At 45.5% G+C, this 18299-nt stretch overlaps 1 protein-coding gene across 3 annotated transcripts in view; it reads right to left on the bottom strand.

Moving 5' to 3' along the window:
• SLC22A16 (solute carrier family 22 member 16) overlaps positions 1-17308 on the bottom strand; it is a 38556-nt gene extending 21248 nt beyond the window's left edge. For 2 of the 3 annotated variants that reach the window (XM_053592841.1, XM_053592842.1), the window contains exons 1-2: positions 16954-17308; positions 5654-6133 (exon numbers count right to left, since the gene is read on the bottom strand). In XM_053592841.1, the coding sequence (XP_053448816.1) occupies positions 5654-6133; positions 16954-17006 (533 nt within the window). In that variant the 5' untranslated portion in view covers positions 17007-17308. Of the gene's footprint in view, positions 1-5653; positions 6134-16953 lie in introns of those variants that run through there. The other variant, XM_053592843.1, reaches the window with a different exon arrangement.
• Positions 17309-18299: the final 991 nt, after the last annotated feature.

The raw sequence follows: 18299 nt of genomic DNA on the forward strand, positions 1-18299 counted from the left end.
CATTTGCATATATTCTTTACAGAAATACCTATCCAAATCTTTGGACTATTTTTGAATTAGTCTATTTGATTTTTTTTAATGTTGAGTTGCAAGAGTTCTTTATATATTCTGGATACTAACCCTCATCAGATACATGATTTGCAAATATTTTCTCCCTGTGGTTTGTCGCTGACAAATCGTTTTGAAGCAAAAGAATCGTATATAGAAATTCCAACCAGCAGGTTTGCTTGGTACAGCAGAGAATAAGCAAACAAATAAGAAACCATCGTCTTCTTCACACCCTCAGCCTCCTCTACTCCTACGCACATTAGTAGGGATTGCTGGCCCTCTGCGAGGATGTTCTCCAATCTCATCCTACTCCCGGATACCACCTAACACTATTTTCACCTTTCACTGTTTGACCCTCTCTCCCACCTCCAATGTCCTCACTGTGGCAGAGGCGTGGCCATCTCCTGCAGAGCTGCAGGGACCATTAAAGAGGGAGCCCCGCACCTTCCTGCTCTGCCCACTTACGCACACAGCCTGCATCTGTGCTCAGCCTTCTCTGCTCACACCTGTCTGGAGACACAAACTCCTTTCTCTCCACATACCATGGTGCAGTCTTGGTATGGATCCCACTCTTCCTCCCTCCTCTGAGACTTTATCCATCACCGCTCTTTTCTCTCTCTCTCTCCTTCTCCTCTGACTTCTTTCTTTCAGTTTAAGACTCCTCCATCCAAAGACAAGAACCTTCTCTGGACTCCATCGCTCCTGTAGCCACCTGCACGTCCTCCCCTGGCAGACATACAGGAAGGGATATCCGCTTCCTCAACTCCTTCACCTTTCCTTGGCCAGCCATCACTAGGTGGAGCCCACTTTTCTGAGATCACGTTGCAGTCACCCGGAACCTGCACATTGCCTTTTCTGCCTGTCCTCTCTAGTGCCACTGACCACTCCTACTGGTCAGGACCTGCTGTCCTGCTGGCCTGCAGAACTTCACTCTCTTCTGCCTCTGCTTGTACCTGCCTGATGGCTCACCCGCCTCCCTGCCGGCATCTCTTAAATGCTGCCTACCCTGCCCTGGCTCTGATTCCTAAGGCTGTCCTCACTCCGCTCTCACCTTCTGGCCCCAGATGCTCTTCACGCTAATGTCTTTCACAGCCGCACTGTTTTATTGCCCTTGTAATGGGTATTAATTTTGAATACATCTCCCCCTTTTTTCTCCTTCATCTGGGGATGATACAAGCTCGCTGGAAATATCCAAACGTGTTTCCCTCTCTTCTAAAGCTGCTCTCTCCCTCCTGTTTCCTTCCAGTTAGCAACATCACCAGAAACTCAACGTTCCTCCCCGACGCCCCCTCCCACCTGCATACTGGTCACCAAATTATGTCAGTTTAAAAACGCCCTCCCAGTCTGCCCTTAGCGCTTCCTCCCCACTTTCCTGCTTTCACTCAAGCCTTCACTGTTTCTTACACCATTCATCCCAACAGCCTCCCACTTCCTGGAAACAAAACAGTCCCAATCGTAGCTTTTTGCCTTTTGTCATTTCCTTTATCTATCCTGCACACCTGCCATGCTGACCTTCCCCCACGCCCCTGACAGTGCAGGGCGCTCTCATGACCCAAAGCTGTTCCTTCCCCTTGGAAATCACTCTCCAACTGGCAACTTCATTAAGCTCTTGAAACTGTGTCAAAGGTGAAGACTTTTCTGACCATTCCCTGAGTGTCATGGCAGAAATTAGGAGACAGTATGACATAGCAGTCAGCCACACTGGCCTGGGCTCAAAGCCCAGCTCCACTCCTTACTTTCCCAGTGAACTTCCGTGCTTCCTTTTCTTCACTGGTTAAAAAAAAAAAATCAGGGGGAGGGAGGAAGCCAGTAGTGCCTATCTCACAAATTTCCTTAAATAATTAAATGAGATAATACAAGCAAGACATTTAGAATATTGCTCAGTAAGTTGCCCGTAAATGTGAGTTATTATTTTAAGGGTATTTATCATCTCTTTTTAGAGTCTGTTGCCAAGCTGAAGAGCAGTGGAACAGGATCAGAGTTCACTGTAACCTTGAGCTCCTGTGCATAAGGAATTCTCCCACCTCAACCCTCTAAGTAGCTACTACTACAGGTGCATGCTATCTTGCCTAATTTTTTTATTTTTTGTAGAAGTGAGGTCCGGCTGTATTCCCAGGCTGGTTTTGAACTCTTGGCCTCCCGTGATCATCACGTCTTGGCCTCCCGAAGGACTGGGTTACAGGTGTAAGCCACTGTGTCTGGCCTTGTTGAAGTTGGAATCTATCTTCTCCATTGTTGGTTTATTAAGGGTAGGATCAGACCTTACTTCTTTTTAAAAAAAATAATAACAGGAGGGATGTCCAGAAATTATCCAGCCATGTAATGTGAAAAATAGTATTAACAATGGCTGGACACTTTCCAGACAGCCCTTATATATCGTATATACATAATAATGTATAAAATATATCTAGCTTGTACAATAATAAAGAATTAAACACATAGAAATCACAACCCTTGGTGGGCATGGTAGCTCACACCTGTAAATCCTAGCACTCTGAGAGATTGAGCAGAGGATTTCTTGAGCTTTGGATTCAAAACCAGTCTGAGAAAGAGTGAGACCCCTTCTCTACCAAAAATAGAAAAATTAGCTGGGCATGGTAGCAGGTGCCTGTAGACCCAGCTACTCAGGAGGTAGAGGCAGGAGGAATCCAGGAGTTTGAGGTTGCTGTGAGGTAGGCTGACACCACTGCCCTCCAGCCTAGACAACTCAACCCAAAAAAGGTAAGAAGGAAACAAGGAAGGGAGGGAGGAAAGAAGGAGCGAGGGAAGAAATCACAACCCAAAGCAAGAAAGAGATCATTTCCAGCCTCCCAACAACTTTTTATGCCTGCCTTTATGATTTTACCTCTTTCCCCCTTCTAGGAAGAACCATTATCCTAACTTTGGTGATAATCGAACTGCTTTTGTTCCTTTTTACCTTGTTCCTGCCCCTGATTTTTTTTTTTTTTTTTTAAGACAGAGTCTCACTTTTCCACCCTTGGTAGAGTGCCATGGCATCACAGCTCACAGCAACCTCCAGCTCTTGGGCTTAAGCAATTCTCTTGCCTCAGCCTCCCAAGTAGCTGGGACTACAGGCACCAACCACAACGCCCTGCTATTTTGTTGTTGTTGTTGTTGCAATTTGGCCAGGGTTGGGTTCAATCCTGCCACCCTCACTGAGCCACAGGCACCGTCCCTGCCCTTGATTTTTGTTCCATTTTACCACTTGTATAAGGAATCCTGAACAATATAGGTTATTGCTTATAAAAAGTATAGGTTTGTTTTTCTATAACAGAATAATATCATGTGTACTATTTTATGACTTGTTACTTTCACCCAACATTATGTTTAGAAGATTCAACTATGTTGTTTCATGTAGCTGTGGTTCATTCATTTTCATGGCCACATACCCTCCTGCAAGAATATACTGTAATAATACATGTACCCTTGATTCATTAAGGAACATTGAGGTTATTCACAGTGCAGGGAGGGCTATATGACCCATGCAGGAGGAACATTTTTATGCATGTACCCATGTGGACCAAAGTGAGAGCACATCCAGGGTATATACCCTACAGCATGTGGGCTGTGCAAATCTCCAGCTTCTCTGTATAATACCAAAGTGCTCTTCGCTGTTTTCCCAATTTGCATTCTCAATTTGCATTGGCACCAGCAGGATGAGAGACCCTATTACTCCTTATCCTTACCAACACTTAGTATTATGAGACTTTTTACTTTTGGCAACTGGCAAAAATAAATAATGTGATTATATATCATTGATATTCTTCATTAGCCATTTGTAGTTTCTCTTCTGTGAAGTGACTTCAAATCTTTTTCCTACTTTTTCTATTGGCTTATCTTTTTCCTACTGATAAAAGAATATTTTGACTATTTTGGACACTAATCCTTTAATTATACTTGAAGCAAATATTCTCTCTCTCTCTCTTGCCTTTCCTCTTTTAATGGTGTCTTTTAATGGAAATAAATTCTTCTAATGAAGTTAATTAAATTTATCCATTTTTTCCTTCATGGTTAGTGCTTTTGTGTTTTTTAAGAAATGTCTTCCTGGCCAGGCACAGTGGCTCATGCCTGTAATCCTAGCACTCTGGGAGGTGGGTAGATCACCTGAGCTCACGAGTTCAAGACCAGCCTGAGCTAAAGCAAAACCCCGCCTCTAAAAATACCTGGGCATTGTGGCTGGCACCTGTAATCCCAGCTACTCTGGAGGCTGAGGCAAGAGAATCATTTGAACTCAGGACTCTGAGGTTGCTGTGAGCTGTGATGTCACAGCACTCCACCAGGGGTGACAAAGTTAAGACTCTGTCTCAAAAAAATAAGGAAAGAAATGTCTTCCCTTCCCTTCCATTAAATTCTGAAAATACTCTCCTATATTATCTTCCTAAATTTGTATAGTTTTGCCTTTCATACAGATAACTTTCGTTTTTGTACTGTAAGTGTGAGGAAGGGAATCCAATTATATTTTCTTCTATATGGCTAAACATCTGTCCCAATACCACGTATTGATCCTCTTTCCCACTAATGTACAATGCCTTATTTTTTCCATACTTATGTTCATGAATGCACAAGTCTAATTCTGGATCCTCTAAGGAATCATCAATCTATTTGTCTAACAATATATCCATTTGCCTTAACAATTTGCCTTGTCAAGTTTGTAATTTTCTTCATAGAAGGCTTACTCACTTTTTGTTAGATTTATCCATATATATTGCATATTTTTAGGCTGCTGAAATGTCATTTAAAAAGTTTATTATTTGCTATGGCATATGGAAATATGATTATTTTTGATATATTGATAATACATCCAATAACATCATTAAATGCTCACTAATTATAATATGTAGAACTTATTATTGCAATACAGAGAGACTAAGATGGGCTGTTTTAGCAAGCCCACAATTTCATAGATATTACTCCTTAGGACAAGGCTACCCCTCTCAAAAAGCAAGTCTATTTAAAGAAAAGAAAATATTCAAAGTAATAACCAGTATCTATTAAGTAGTTACATGTCTAGGGTACTTTTTTTTTTTTAGAGACAGAGTCTCACTTTGTCACCCTTGGTAGAGTGCTGTTGTGTCACAGTTCACAGCAACCTCCAACTCCTGGGCTTAGGCGATTCTCTTGCCTCAGCCTCCCGAGTAGCTGGGACCACAGGCACCCACCACAACGCCCAGCTATTTTTTGTTTGTAGTTTGGCCAGGGCCAGGTTTAAACCAGCCACCCTCGGTATATGGGGCCAGCGCCCCACTCACTGAGCCATAAGCACCACCCTAGGGTACTTTTTTCTGTACTAATTTTTGCAATAGTCCTTTGAAGTGTGTGATATTATTTTTATCACCAACTTATAAACAACAATTCTGAAATACAGATGAATTAGGCAACTTGCCCAGACTAATAAGTAGTGTATCTAATATTTGAAACCAGACAGATTGCTTTCAGAACCTATCCCCTTATCACCATGTTATTTTGCATCCCTAAATAAGGTATCAGCACAGATGAAGTATTAAAAATACTGAAGTGTTAGACATAAAACCCAGTCCTTTAAGAAAACAAGATAGGAAAATGAATCCTGCCCTGATGCAATAATGAAATAAAGATTTCGTTTTACCTGTCAGAAATGTAGCCAAAAGTCGCCGCTCCCACAAGGACTCCAAACATAAACAGGGGCTGGATCAGCGCTGCGAACCATTTTCGCTCACAGACCAGATTCCACTCGGTCACCACGGTGCTTTTCCACTTTCGATGGTCATATATATAGCCATCCACACAAGGAAATTTGGTCCTCCTGCCGCTGTATTCATAGTTCAAACTCGACATGTTTTCCCTCTTGACCCTGTTACACATTGAGAGCTCCCAGATCTCACCATTCTGCAGCTGCACTATAATGTAATCTTTCTGGCCTGGAGACCACAGTGCCAATGTGTCCTCCAAATTCCAACTAGACAGATTGTGGAAAAGAACCCGACTCGCATTGCCTGGGGGCCTGCAGGTATGATATGGGGTAATTACCAGGAACACAGAAGCCAAGTAGTGGATACCACATGCGATGTTTTGGAAGGCACATAAGAAATAGAGGAACATCTGGAATCTGCAAAGAGAAGAAAGGCTAGTTATTATATCTGGCCTACAGGCTGAAAAAGAACAGAAGCAAATGTCCAGGGTCTTTATCATGTTTTCCTTCACATGATATCATGGATATGTTTGTGTCTATGGGTTAGTGTGTGTATGTGTATGAAACCTAGCTCTGTCTACTGAGAAGGCCGAGATGCGATGACATCCCAATAGCAGCAAGCACACCCACTGCACAGATTTTGATTTCTAAATACCATTCTCTATTAAATGGAGCCAGGGAAAAATAGCTGATTCTAAGACCATGACAGGGAGAATACAAGATAAGCCTAGAGTACCTTGTAGTATCAAAAAGTAAGGAAGTGCTCAAAAAACAAAAGTTTGAGGGCATGTCAGAGGGACTCAGGAATCAATCTGAAAAAGCTCCCAACAGCCAATGCTGAAACAATTTAAACAACAAAATAGGTAGTACAGTATATCCCAAAGAAAAAAATAAATATGCATGAAGCCAAACTTTTATGGTTAATTTTATGTGTCAAACCTGACTGGGCTAAGTGAGGCCCAGATAGCTGGTAAACGTTATTTCTGGATATGTCTGTAAGGATATCTCTGGAACAGATTAGCATATGGGTCAATAAACTAAGTAAAGAAGATCACCGTCACCAACAGGAGTAGGCATCATCCAAGCCACTGAGGGCTCGAGTAGATCAAAAGGTGGAGAAAGGGCAAATTCACTCTCTGCTTGACCTGGAACATCCATCTTTCCCACCTTCACACATCAGAGGTCCTGGTTTTCAGATTCAGAGTGAGATTCACACCATCAGCCCCATGATTCTCAGGACTTTGGACTGGGAATGAGTCACACCACTGGCATTCCTGGTTATTCAGCTCAGCACACACAGGAGACCATGGGACTTCTCAGCCTCCATAACTATATGAGCCAATGCCTATAATAAATCACTGATTCTGTTCTCTGAAGAACCTTAATGAATACAGACTTTGGTTCGAAGAAAAGTCCTAGAGGAGGAGAATTTTAAAGATGAGTCTTCTCAGTTGGTCCTAGAGTTTCTAGAATTGACACTCTTGTTTGATTAAAGACACTAATGACTCTGTTTCCAGCAGTAAAGAGAGCACTGATGGTCCATAACATGAACTGTTCATAGAGATATGCAAAATATCTGCACTGGATGCTTATAATCAACCACTTAGATGAAGCAAAGAGCTAAATGACTTTATATACTTTTGAACATTTTGTTAAAACCAAGGAATATAATGATGTTGGCTGGTTGCTCACAAGGTCACTGGACAACATTGTAAAATAAGGAGTTCTTTTTAATTCCCAGAGCAAAAGCTGCAAAAATAAGAGCTCCTGGTGTGCCCTGAAGGAAAGCTTTATCTCCCATAATCACAGGGATGAAACTGCTGAAACTTAGACACAGAACCTCATCCTACATATTGGCTGAATTATAAAATCTAGTGGGCCTCTCTGAGTTTTGGAGGTAATATGTTTCTCATTTTGGTATATTACTGTAGCCCATTTACAGAGTACCCCCAAAAGCTTCTAGTTTTAAGCCCAGAGCAAGAAAAGGCTTTGCAACAGGCTCAAGCTGCTGTGCAAGGACACTTAGGCCGTATGACCCAGCAGATCCGATTGTGCTTAAAATGTCGGAGGCAGATAGGGATATGGTTTGGAGCCTGTGACAGGCATTTATAGGTGAATATCAGGACAGGCATTTAGGATTTGGGGTAAGGCCCTGCCATCATCTTCAGACAACCATTCTCTTTTTGAGAAATAGTTCTTGACCTGCTACTGGATCTTAGTGGAAAATAAATGCTTGACCGTGGGCTACCAAGTTACCATGCAACCTGAGCTGCCCCTCATGAACTGGGTGTTACCTGACCCACCATGCCATAAAGTTGGGGCACTCACAGCAACATTCCACATCAAACTGGAAGTGTTGTTTATGTGATCAAGCCAAAACAGTCCCTGAAGACCCAAGTGAGTTACCAGAAGTGGCTCAAATGCTATGGTCCGCGGTGCTGCCACACTCCCTTTTCTCTCCCAGCTGGCACCGTTAGCCTCATGAGGAGTTCCCAGCAATCAGTAGAGAGGAAGAGAAGACTTGGGCTTGGCTTACAGATCATTCTGCGTGATATGCAGCCACCAGCCAAAAGTGGTAGCCAGAGCACTGCAGCCCTTCTCTGGGACATCCCTAAGAACAGTGGTGAAGAAAAATCTTCCTAGTGGGCAGAACTTCAAGGACTGCACCTGGCTGTTCACTTTGCTTGGAAGGAGAAATAGCCAGATGTACAAATCATTTAACAGGACGTCAAAAGTTTGTGGAAAATGCATATTATTTAAAAATTCATGGATTTAAAATTTTTTGCACCAAAATGAACTCATATTAACTTGTTATAGCATGCCTGAACAGGATCTAGTTTGAGAGATTAGGAGCAATAAGATCAGTTTGAAAAGAGCCCCTATCAGAGGTATATGAATTTGGCTAAAATTGAAGCAAGGACAAACATAAAAATTATGGTGAGGCTTGCGTGGAAAAACAGTGAAATCATTGACACTTTGTGAAAAGTTTATGGGGACAATGCCCCAAAAGAAATCAACAGTTTACAAGTCGATAACTCGTTTTAAGAAGGGAAAAGATGATGTTGAAGATCAAGCCTGTAACAGCAGACCATCCACATCCATTAATAAGGAAAAAATTCATCTTGTTTGTGCCCTAATTGAAGAAGACCAATGATTACCAGCACTAACAACAGCCCTGAACACCACAGATGTCTCAACTGGTTCAGCTTATACAATTCTGGCTGAAAAATTAAAGTTGAGCAAATTTTCCCTCCATGGCTGCCAAAACCTATACACCCAGATCAGCTGCAGTCAGGGGCAGAGCTTCCAATGGAAATTTTAAACAAGTGGGATCAAGATCCTCAAACACTTCGAATGAAATAAGGCTTTACCAGAGAGGTTCTGAAGGCAAAGCACAGTCAAAGCAACAGCCACCACGAGGTGGATGTGGGCCAGACAAAGCAAAAGTGGACTGGTCATGGCAATAGTTTTGGGGGTGGGGCTTAAGGATCTTTACTGTTGTTGTATTGGAGGGCCAAAGAATGATAACATCTACTCATTACAAGAATGTTTTCAGAAAGTTACCCAAAGCAGAAAACCCCCTGAGAAAGCTTCATCAGAGAGTCCTTCTCAACCACAACAATGCTCCTGCTCATCCTCCTCATCAAACAAGGGCCATTTTGTAAAAGTTTCGATGGGAAATCACTAGGCATCCACCTTACAGTCCTGATTAGGCTCCTTGTGACCTCTCATTTCCCAATATGCTTCCTTGTAGTCCAACTTCTTGTGTGCCTGTTATGTTTCCCTAGTAAGTAGGATAGACACTATGAATCATACCTGACTTTGGGAGGCTGAGTTAGGAGAACTGCTTGATGCCAAGAGTCCAAGACCAACCTGGGCAAATAAGTGAGACCCCCCCTCTCTCCAAAAATTAGCCAGGTGTGGGGGCACATGTGTATAGTCCCAGCTACTGGGAGGGTAAGGCTGGAGGTTTGCTTAAGCCCCTAAGCTCAAGGCTACAGTAAGTTATGATCCTGCCACTGTACTCCAGCCTGGGTGACACAGAACCCGTATCTAAAATAATGATAATAAGAAGATTATAAGCCCCTTGAGGACAAGGACTTTTCTGCATTTCCAGAACTACTAGAGTATTCTATCCCTAGTAATGTATGAGATAAATAAATTGTGGTGGCAACAAAAAAAATCTATTAAAGGCAGTTAATAAGGTAAAAAAGACTGCACTGACATGGCTAGGTTCCCAAAACCTTCAGTTCTTTAGGAATGGACTAAATAATTACAAGTATCTTGACCTTGATGGAGCTTATTATGAGAAATATCATTTATATTTTTTATCTTCTAATTCAATTTTTCCATGAACTTTTTGACATCCCTTCATATACCAATTTATGGGCTATGGCCAATCCCTTGGTTGAATAACTAAAGACTTGGAAAGGATACAACTGGAAAACTGGTGACAGGAATTTGAGGGAGAGGTATGTGGAGGAACTCCTTAAGTTGGCCAAAATGAAGACATTTGTGTTCCATGTGAATGCACACCAAAGGCTGACCTCAGCAAAGGAGGATTTTAATAATCAAGCGCAGAGGATGACTCTTTCTATGGTTACCAGTCAGCCTCTTCCCAACCCACCCCTGTCATCACCCAGTGGGCTCAGGAGCAAAGTAGCTATAGTGGCAGGGATGAGGATTATGCAGACGATTGGCAACCTGGACCTCTACTCACCAAAGATGACTTGGCCACAGCTACTGCTGAGAGCCCAATCTGCCTGTGGCAGAGACAAACACTGAAACCACCAATATGGCACCACTGCCTGGAGTGATCAGCCACCTACCTGGCGGCCAGTTGATGACACTGGCCACTTCCACATGGAAGAGGCAGCATTCTGTTCTCCTCTGGAAATGGATTTGCCTTCCCTGCATGAAATGCTTCTGCAAAAACTACCATCCATGGATTTACAGAATGCCTTATCCACCATCATGGTGTTCTACACAGCATTGTTCCTGACCAAGGAATTCACTTCACAAGGAAAGAAGCAAAGTATAGCAATGGGCTGAAGAGCATGGGATTCACTGCTCTTACCATGCCCCCCATTATCCTAACACAGCTAAAGGGGGATGGCCTTTGGAAGACTCAGTCACAGTGACAGCACAGGTCAAGGCACCAAAAGCCTGTCAAGGTCATAAATAAAACAGAAGGACTGAGAAACTGCCATGGACCAGAGGAGACTACAGTAACATGACAATCAAAGGCAATATGTTCTCTGGACTGGATCCTGGAGCAAGAAGAGGACATTTTTTGGAAAAACCAGTGAAGTTCAAACAAAGTGTGTGTTAGTTAACAATAATGTACTAATATCAGTTTCTTAGTTTTGACAGCTATGCTATGGGAATGTAAAATGTTAACAATGGGAGAAATTGGGTAAGGGGCATATGGGACTCTTTGTACTACATTTGCAACATTTCTATACATCTAAATTTATCCAAAAATTAAAAGTTTATTTAAAATTCTAAAAAATAAATGTAAGGTCTCCAAATTTACAGACTCAAATCCATAGTGACATGTTTTCTGGGATAACCCATCAGGACAACTGTGCCCACAGGACAGCTAAGCAGAGCAGCTAAAACCCAGACTACTTCACTATTCCAACTCCTGGGAGTAAGAGTCGGACCAGCCCTTTGAGCACATGCCTTAATTATTTCAATTAAAACAGAATCCGTTCAGACAATGACCAACATGACTATACAACATTATAAGAGGAAAGAGAAAGTAGTTTCTGTCAGATCCAACTGAAGCCAAATTGCCCTGTAGACACAGGTCGTAATTGCCTTCCTGCTTCGCAGACAGGCCCGCCCGGCTGGGTCCTCACACTGACTCTCACTAGAAGGTGCCTCTGACCATCCTGCAGCTCAGCTTTTCTTTATGTGGGTCGTATCTATCACTATTTATGTCTTACAACTTAAAGCGGAGACATTTTAAATAATTAGTAATCTGTTATTTAAATGCAACAATAATAAACCCACTGCATGTTAACATCAAATAACACATAACTATAGTTTTCAAACTAAAATGAGACAAAATTAGTGAGAAAAGTGTTTCTCGCTTAATAGCTGGGTGAACAGAAGCTTGCTGGTTTCTCACATCTGTATCCGCATTCGGTCTGGTATGTTACCACACGTCATGTGGCCTCTGGAAAACTCCACTGTACACTCATGGGAGAATCACAGTAAAAGAGGTAACTAATATCTTATCTTGGTAACTAATATTCCCAGTAAGACATTTTGGCCTTGCAGACCCCAGAGACCTGCCATCCAGCCTGCTCCTTACGCCTTCCTCTCTGCTCCTCCCACACACACACAAACGCCTCCTCTCCGCCCCTCTACCCTCTGTGGCCCGCTGCCCAGTCCCTTCTGCTCTGCTTGCTGTCCCCTTTCCCAGTCCTACTCACAGGCACATCTTCTCTCCCCACTGTCCTCTTCTGTGACCACAAGATGCAACTGACGTACCATTCTGTTATTTATGTTGATTTCTTTTAAGAACACCAAATGGGCCAGTGGTGGCTCAAGTCTGTCATCCCAACACTGTGGGAGGCCAAAGGAGGAGGATTGCTTGAGGCCAGGAGTTCAAGACCAGCCTGAGTAAGAGTGAGATCTGTCTCTAAAAACTAGCTGGGCATTGTGGGGGGGGGGGGGGGGCGCCTGTAGCCCTAGCTACTCGAGAGGATGAGGCAAGAGGATCTCTTGGGCCTGTGAGTTTGAGGTTACTATGAGCTGTGATGCCACTGTCCTCCAGCCTGCGCCATGGAGAAAGACGCTGTCTCAAAAAAAAAAAAAGAACGGGCGGCGCCTGTGGCTCAGTGAGCAGGGCGCCGGCCCTATATACCGAGAGTGGCGGGTTCAAACCCAGCCCCGGCCAAACTGCAACAAAAAAATAGCCGGGCGTTGTGGCGGGCGCCTGTAGTTCCAGCTACTCAGGAGGCTGAGGCAGGAGAATCACCTAGGCCCAGGAGTTGGAGGTTGCTGTGAGCTGTGTGACGTCACGGCACTCTACCGAGGGCGATAAAGTGAAACTCTGTCTCTACAAAAAAAAAAAAAAAAAAAGAACACCAAGTGAATGTCTTCTATTTCTCTACTAAACCACCAGTAAGAAAAAGTCCCAAAAAGGTTGACTTCCAAGTCCCATCAGGGTAACAACTGTGCATCAGTCATTTTAATATCTCCCACAGCACCAGTGGATTCAGAATGGCAGAGAATATCTAGAAGTGAAAATGAACAACACTGAAGTCAACACACATTCAGTGCCCTGAGGACGGAGATTCAATAGGTCAGTGTATCAAAAAAATTTTGCTTGGGTTTTCCATCGGTAAAAAAAAAAAAACAAATAAATAAATTTGTGCATGTCTGTGTAGACATAAAATGAGTGTATACGCACATGTCATTTAATGCTAAATTCACATACGCAAACTGCAATATCAACTTCCAAATGTATTTTTCAGAGGGTGCAAAAAATGTACATACTTTTTTTTTTTTTTTGCAGTTTTTGGCCGGGGCCGGGTTTGAACCCTCCACATCTGGTATATGGGGCTGGCGCCCTACTCCTTTGAGTCACAGGCACCGCCCAAATGTACATACTTTTTAAGAAAGGAAAAAACTATATTAAGATTGTAATACTCAATATGCACTGAGAACAAAAAATGAATACAAGTCATGTTGCACACCTCTTATAACTGCAGATGTCAAACGCGACTTGAGTAATTTATAATACTGTTTTTTCCTCCTTTAAAATGCATATACAGTTTTTGGCACCCTATGCATTTGACACATGCATTTATACATAAAATGGGTGTTTTTTTATGGCACTCCAAAGGATCATCTTTGCCCTCCACTGGGGTGAACACACCCCATTCTGGAGTCTATCACAAGTGACACTGCCAGGCAAAGTTACAAACATGGTGCTGTGAAGTTACCAACCTAGTAGACTCCCCACACCCTTACAGATAACTGCCAGGCTGGTCTGTGCCACCCTCCCTCACCTCTTGTAGAACCTCATGCAGAGAAATGACAGGGAAAACGGAATCAACTTCAAGTGCGGTGTTTATCTGGACACCACAGGCTGGTCGTGTTGGCCACAGTACAGAGAAGACCCAGCCCAGGCCAGGGGAGAAAAGCACACAGCAAGTCAGGCAGAAAGTAAGTAGCTTCCTTGTAGCTACACAATGAATGGGAGCACTGGAGTCACTGTTCTCAAAGCCTCTTTGTGATGAGCAGCCCAGAGAAGAGGTTGGAGCCTTGGGGCTAATGGCAGTGAGCTCTGTTTTTTTCTAGAAAAGGTGCCCCTGCCAGAAGAAAAACTATCAGAAATCAGCCTCGGTCCCTCCCATACAGATGGGCTGGACAGGACAGGGCCGGATAAGGTGGGCCTGTGTTGCTGTGGCTCAAAAGACCCCTGTGGCTAAGAGCCTGCCTGCAAAGAGTGGTGCTGAGGCCTTCAACCTGCAGGTCACAGCCCCACACCCCTGCCGCTGTGGAGCCTCCAGGTCCCAGCTCCTGTGGCCTCGGGGCATGAGTGCCTGGCAGGGGCTGGTTGGGTCACCTGCCCCGGGGCAACAGGATTGCCCATGTAGGTGGTGTTCTCTCCTTCTCTGGCATTTGCTCAAAGAGTATTTTCCAAACTGGAAGAATAATCACTCACAAGAATGGCTCTATCAGAGGTTCCTCAACCCCACAATTCCATCCACACAATTCTGCTTCTGTCTCGCACACCTTAGATGGGCCTTATTTTATACAATGGAGGTCACTTCTAAGGATAAACACTGCCTGGGAGTTGCCGGCAGGAAAGGGCAGCATGGAGTTTTTCACTACAGAAAACCCCCTGGGGTCCAAAATAGATTGAAAGTCACCCTGTCCAGATCATTTCAGTGGGGTTTGTTGTGAGCCAGCACCTAACTGCTACCTAATGTGGCCTAAGAACTCCTTCAATTCAAACTTCCCTTTCCCTGTTGGAAAGATAACATCTTGAAAAAAAACAAAACCCTATTCCCGTAGGCATCTAGCATTCTAACACGTCACTCTCTCCTTTACAAAGGAGATGCAATGTCTTTTTAATTCTTCTCAGGTAGCAGGCTTTCTCTCTTTAAAGTGATTAGAATCAGGCTTCTTTACTATAGAAATGACAAATGAGACATGAGAAAAAATCAAGGTTCTCCACTTAACCTCCTCTTATATTTATAAACAATAAATAGCAAATAACAATTAGAGCAAATACCAAAGGAAAATTGGGGTACCGTGTTACAGTCACACAGTTTTTACCTTCTGCTGTAAGCAGTGGTTTGTCACTTTTCTCCCTCCTCCACAGGTCAGCCCTGCCTACCAATGTTAACTCAGGTAACATTAATATCCGTGACTTATTGAGAACTTACTGAAAAATAAGACTTATGCATACATTGTTGTGGCCAGCTAAGAATTGTCTCCCAAAGTCGATTCACCCCTTCTTCCACCCTGGTGAGCTATATCTGAGTATGTGGGTTGATTAGCAGCTGCCCCAGAGGCAAAGAGAGTCCCATGCTGTGGATGGCACGGCTGCCTCACCTGCCTGGTCCCCAGATGACCCCATGGAACAGATCCTTCCTTGGACAGTTACTATGTAGGGATAAACTTTGGATTGAGGGGGTCTCTTTGATATGGCACCTTCACCAAACACCAACGAAATACCTAAATTAATCCCTAAAATACCTGGGGAAAGTAAGGCATTAATACCTCCTACTTCACAGAGTCACTGTGAGGATGAGAAAGTGCAGGTGAAGTTCTCGTACAAACATTTTTACTACTATTATTTGTAAATATTTGTAGAACTATTAGCTCCATTTTACAGATGAGGAAGTGGTAAGCAAAATGCTCCAAGACTGTATAGCTAATATGCGACAGAGCCAGGATGGGTTATCCAGCCTCAGAGAGGATTTTGTAAGCCCCATGCTATCCTGCTTCCAGAGGATAAAATGAGATAATATACAAAAATCTGGCCACATCCTGGGGTTGTCATCTAACTGCTCGGGAGAGCATCATGTGTGGGCTGGAGAGCTGACGGCCTCCAATGGCTTTCAATTCCACCCTGTTATTACTAGAATTGCGAGTTAGGCCAAAAGCCCTGGTCTTCTCATCTGTGAAATGAGAAGGGCCCATGGGGCTATAGTGAAGATTAGAGGAACATGTCCCAAGCAGGAAGCTGGAGGAAGCTGGGGAGAGGTGGAAACTCCTGCCCTCCTCCCCCTGCCCAGCTGCTTCCCGACACAGATTCTGGGCATCATAATAAGAACATGCCTCTTCACTAAGGCAGAAATTATTACGATTCCCATTTTATGGATAGCAAACTGAGACACAAAGTGTGCCGTCAGTCACTTTAGAGTCAGTGGCAGGCCAGGACTCAGACTGAACTCCAGTCTCTGGCCATCCTACTGAATGCCCCTCACCCAGCTGCCTCTGCTCTCACAACTGGGAAGTCTTTGGTTCTTAAATGAATGAATGAACACATTTTCAAAAGATCTGTTTAATTAATTTACAAATGAAAAAAGGCTCCGCAAAGGTTAAACCTCGGTTCCTCCAGGCGCGGATGCGCGTTCTTGACCCCACCAGCATCTGTTTCCCAGGCACTAAAATAAGGATCCGAACACCTTTGCGGGGGCCTTGTGGGCAGCAAATGAAGAACCGTCGTGAGCGCCCAGCACAGCGCACCTGCTACATACCAGGTTTCTACAAACTGGAAAAGGCTCCCGCTAACGGCTGTTCCCCGGGAATACCCTCCAGGCACAGAGGGGACCCTCCAGCGGGGCAGGGCGGCCATCTCCAGGGGAAAAGCAGGTGGCTTGGAAGATCTCCGCTGTCCCCGTGGTCGGCGGCCCCTCCGGCAGAGCCACCCGATCCGGCGCCCGCGGAGATGGCGCCCCAGGTCCCCCACCTGCCCCGCAGCAGGTGCGCCTGGAGGGCCCACACCCGCCACGCGCAGCGCTAGCCCCCGGGTCTCTTTTCTGCACACGGGAAGGTCCCCCCGCCAGAGTCCGAGAGGTCAAGCCCAGCTCCGGGCCGGGCGTCCGGAGTCCGGTCTCCCGTCTTCCCCGGGCAGGAGGAAGTGGAGGTGTTTCAGGATCGCGAGCGCAGCGCGAGGACCCCGCGGCAACGGAAAGAAACAGCCCCCACCGGCGCCTCCCCCCACGTAGCTCCGGCTCCCCTCCCCACCCCCAGCGCCCTACCTGCCGAAGTGACCCACGTGATCAAAAATCAGCTCGAAGTTGACGGACCCCATGCTGCGACGGTGCGCTAGGCGAGCGCGGGGGACAGCGGGCAGAGCGCCGCGCCCCGCCCCGAGGGCGCTGGGGCCGCCCGAACCCCTCCGCCGGGCCGGCGGCGCCCGGGGTGCCCGCCCGCCCCGGCCGCCTGCGCCCCCGCGTGTCCTCGGAGGGCTCGGGCTGTGCGCGGGGCCGGACTCTGTTCCTGCCTCCGCGGCTCAGTCCCTTTGTCTCCCCAAGCATCTTGAGCTTCTCCCTGCCACCAGCGCCTGCTCCCCAGCGCGTCGTGGTCCCCACAGGCCGCTGTCGCAGCGCGTGCCCGAGCCGCCGGCTGCACCGCTTGTCCCGCCCTCCCCGCTGCCCCCTCTAACCCCTGACACGGTGTCCGCGTGGTCGCCACGCTCGAGGACAGCCCAGGCACCTCGGGAAAGGTGGACCCCGACCGACCGCCCAAGGTGCAGAGGCCGGGCTAGGTTTAGGGCCGTGAGAACATAGTCTTCGGAGCGACGCGCTCACAACACGGCTGCCAAACTTTCCTGCCTGAAAATCCACTGCAGTACTTGGTTTTAAACACTATACGTTTATTTTTAGACTCTACTCCTGACGATTCTGCCGTCCGGAATAGGATCCAGGACTTTTATTTTTAATAAAGTTGTTCCAAGCCAGGGTTTGACACGTACCCAACGTAGGTAAGAGGTAAGCTTTTCGTGTAAGACAGTAAGTAAATGAACTTTTGGGAAGAGATCCCAATGGCCAGTCCCCAGCTCTGAAACAGAAGAGCTAGTGTCCAGCTCTGTCCACTGCCAGGTGCCCTCCTCTCGTCAGCCTGGCAGTCACTGGCTCCACCGTCCGCGTGCACTGGACCGTACAGGGCCGCTAGACCTTCAGCTCCTAGAGGACAGAAACGCACTCTCTTTTTTGTTTGTTTGTTTTTGAGAGAGTCTGATTTGTCACCCTCGGTAGAGTGCCGTGGCGTCATAGCTCCCAACAACCTCAAACTCTTGGGCTCAAGCCCTTCTCTCGGCTCAGCTTCCCGAGTTGCTGGGACTACAGGCACCCGCCACAACGCCGGGCTATTTTTAGAGACGGGGTCTTGCTCTGGCTCAGGCTGTTCTGGAACCTGTGAGCTCAAGCGATCCACCGTCTCCGGCCTCCCAGAGTGCGCCAGCTAGAGACCATTCTCTTGATCACTTATGTAGCCCCAGACACATCACCAATGATCTCCTTCCCTTTGCACTTTTCCACCTCATCCTTAAAATCTGAGCACACAATACCACTTTCTCAGAGAATTCCAACAGTTTGAGGGTCTG

Source organism: Nycticebus coucang, chromosome 5, assembly GCF_027406575.1.
Source record: "Nycticebus coucang isolate mNycCou1 chromosome 5, mNycCou1.pri, whole genome shotgun sequence".
NCBI lineage: Eukaryota > Metazoa > Chordata > Mammalia > Primates > Lorisidae > Nycticebus > Nycticebus coucang.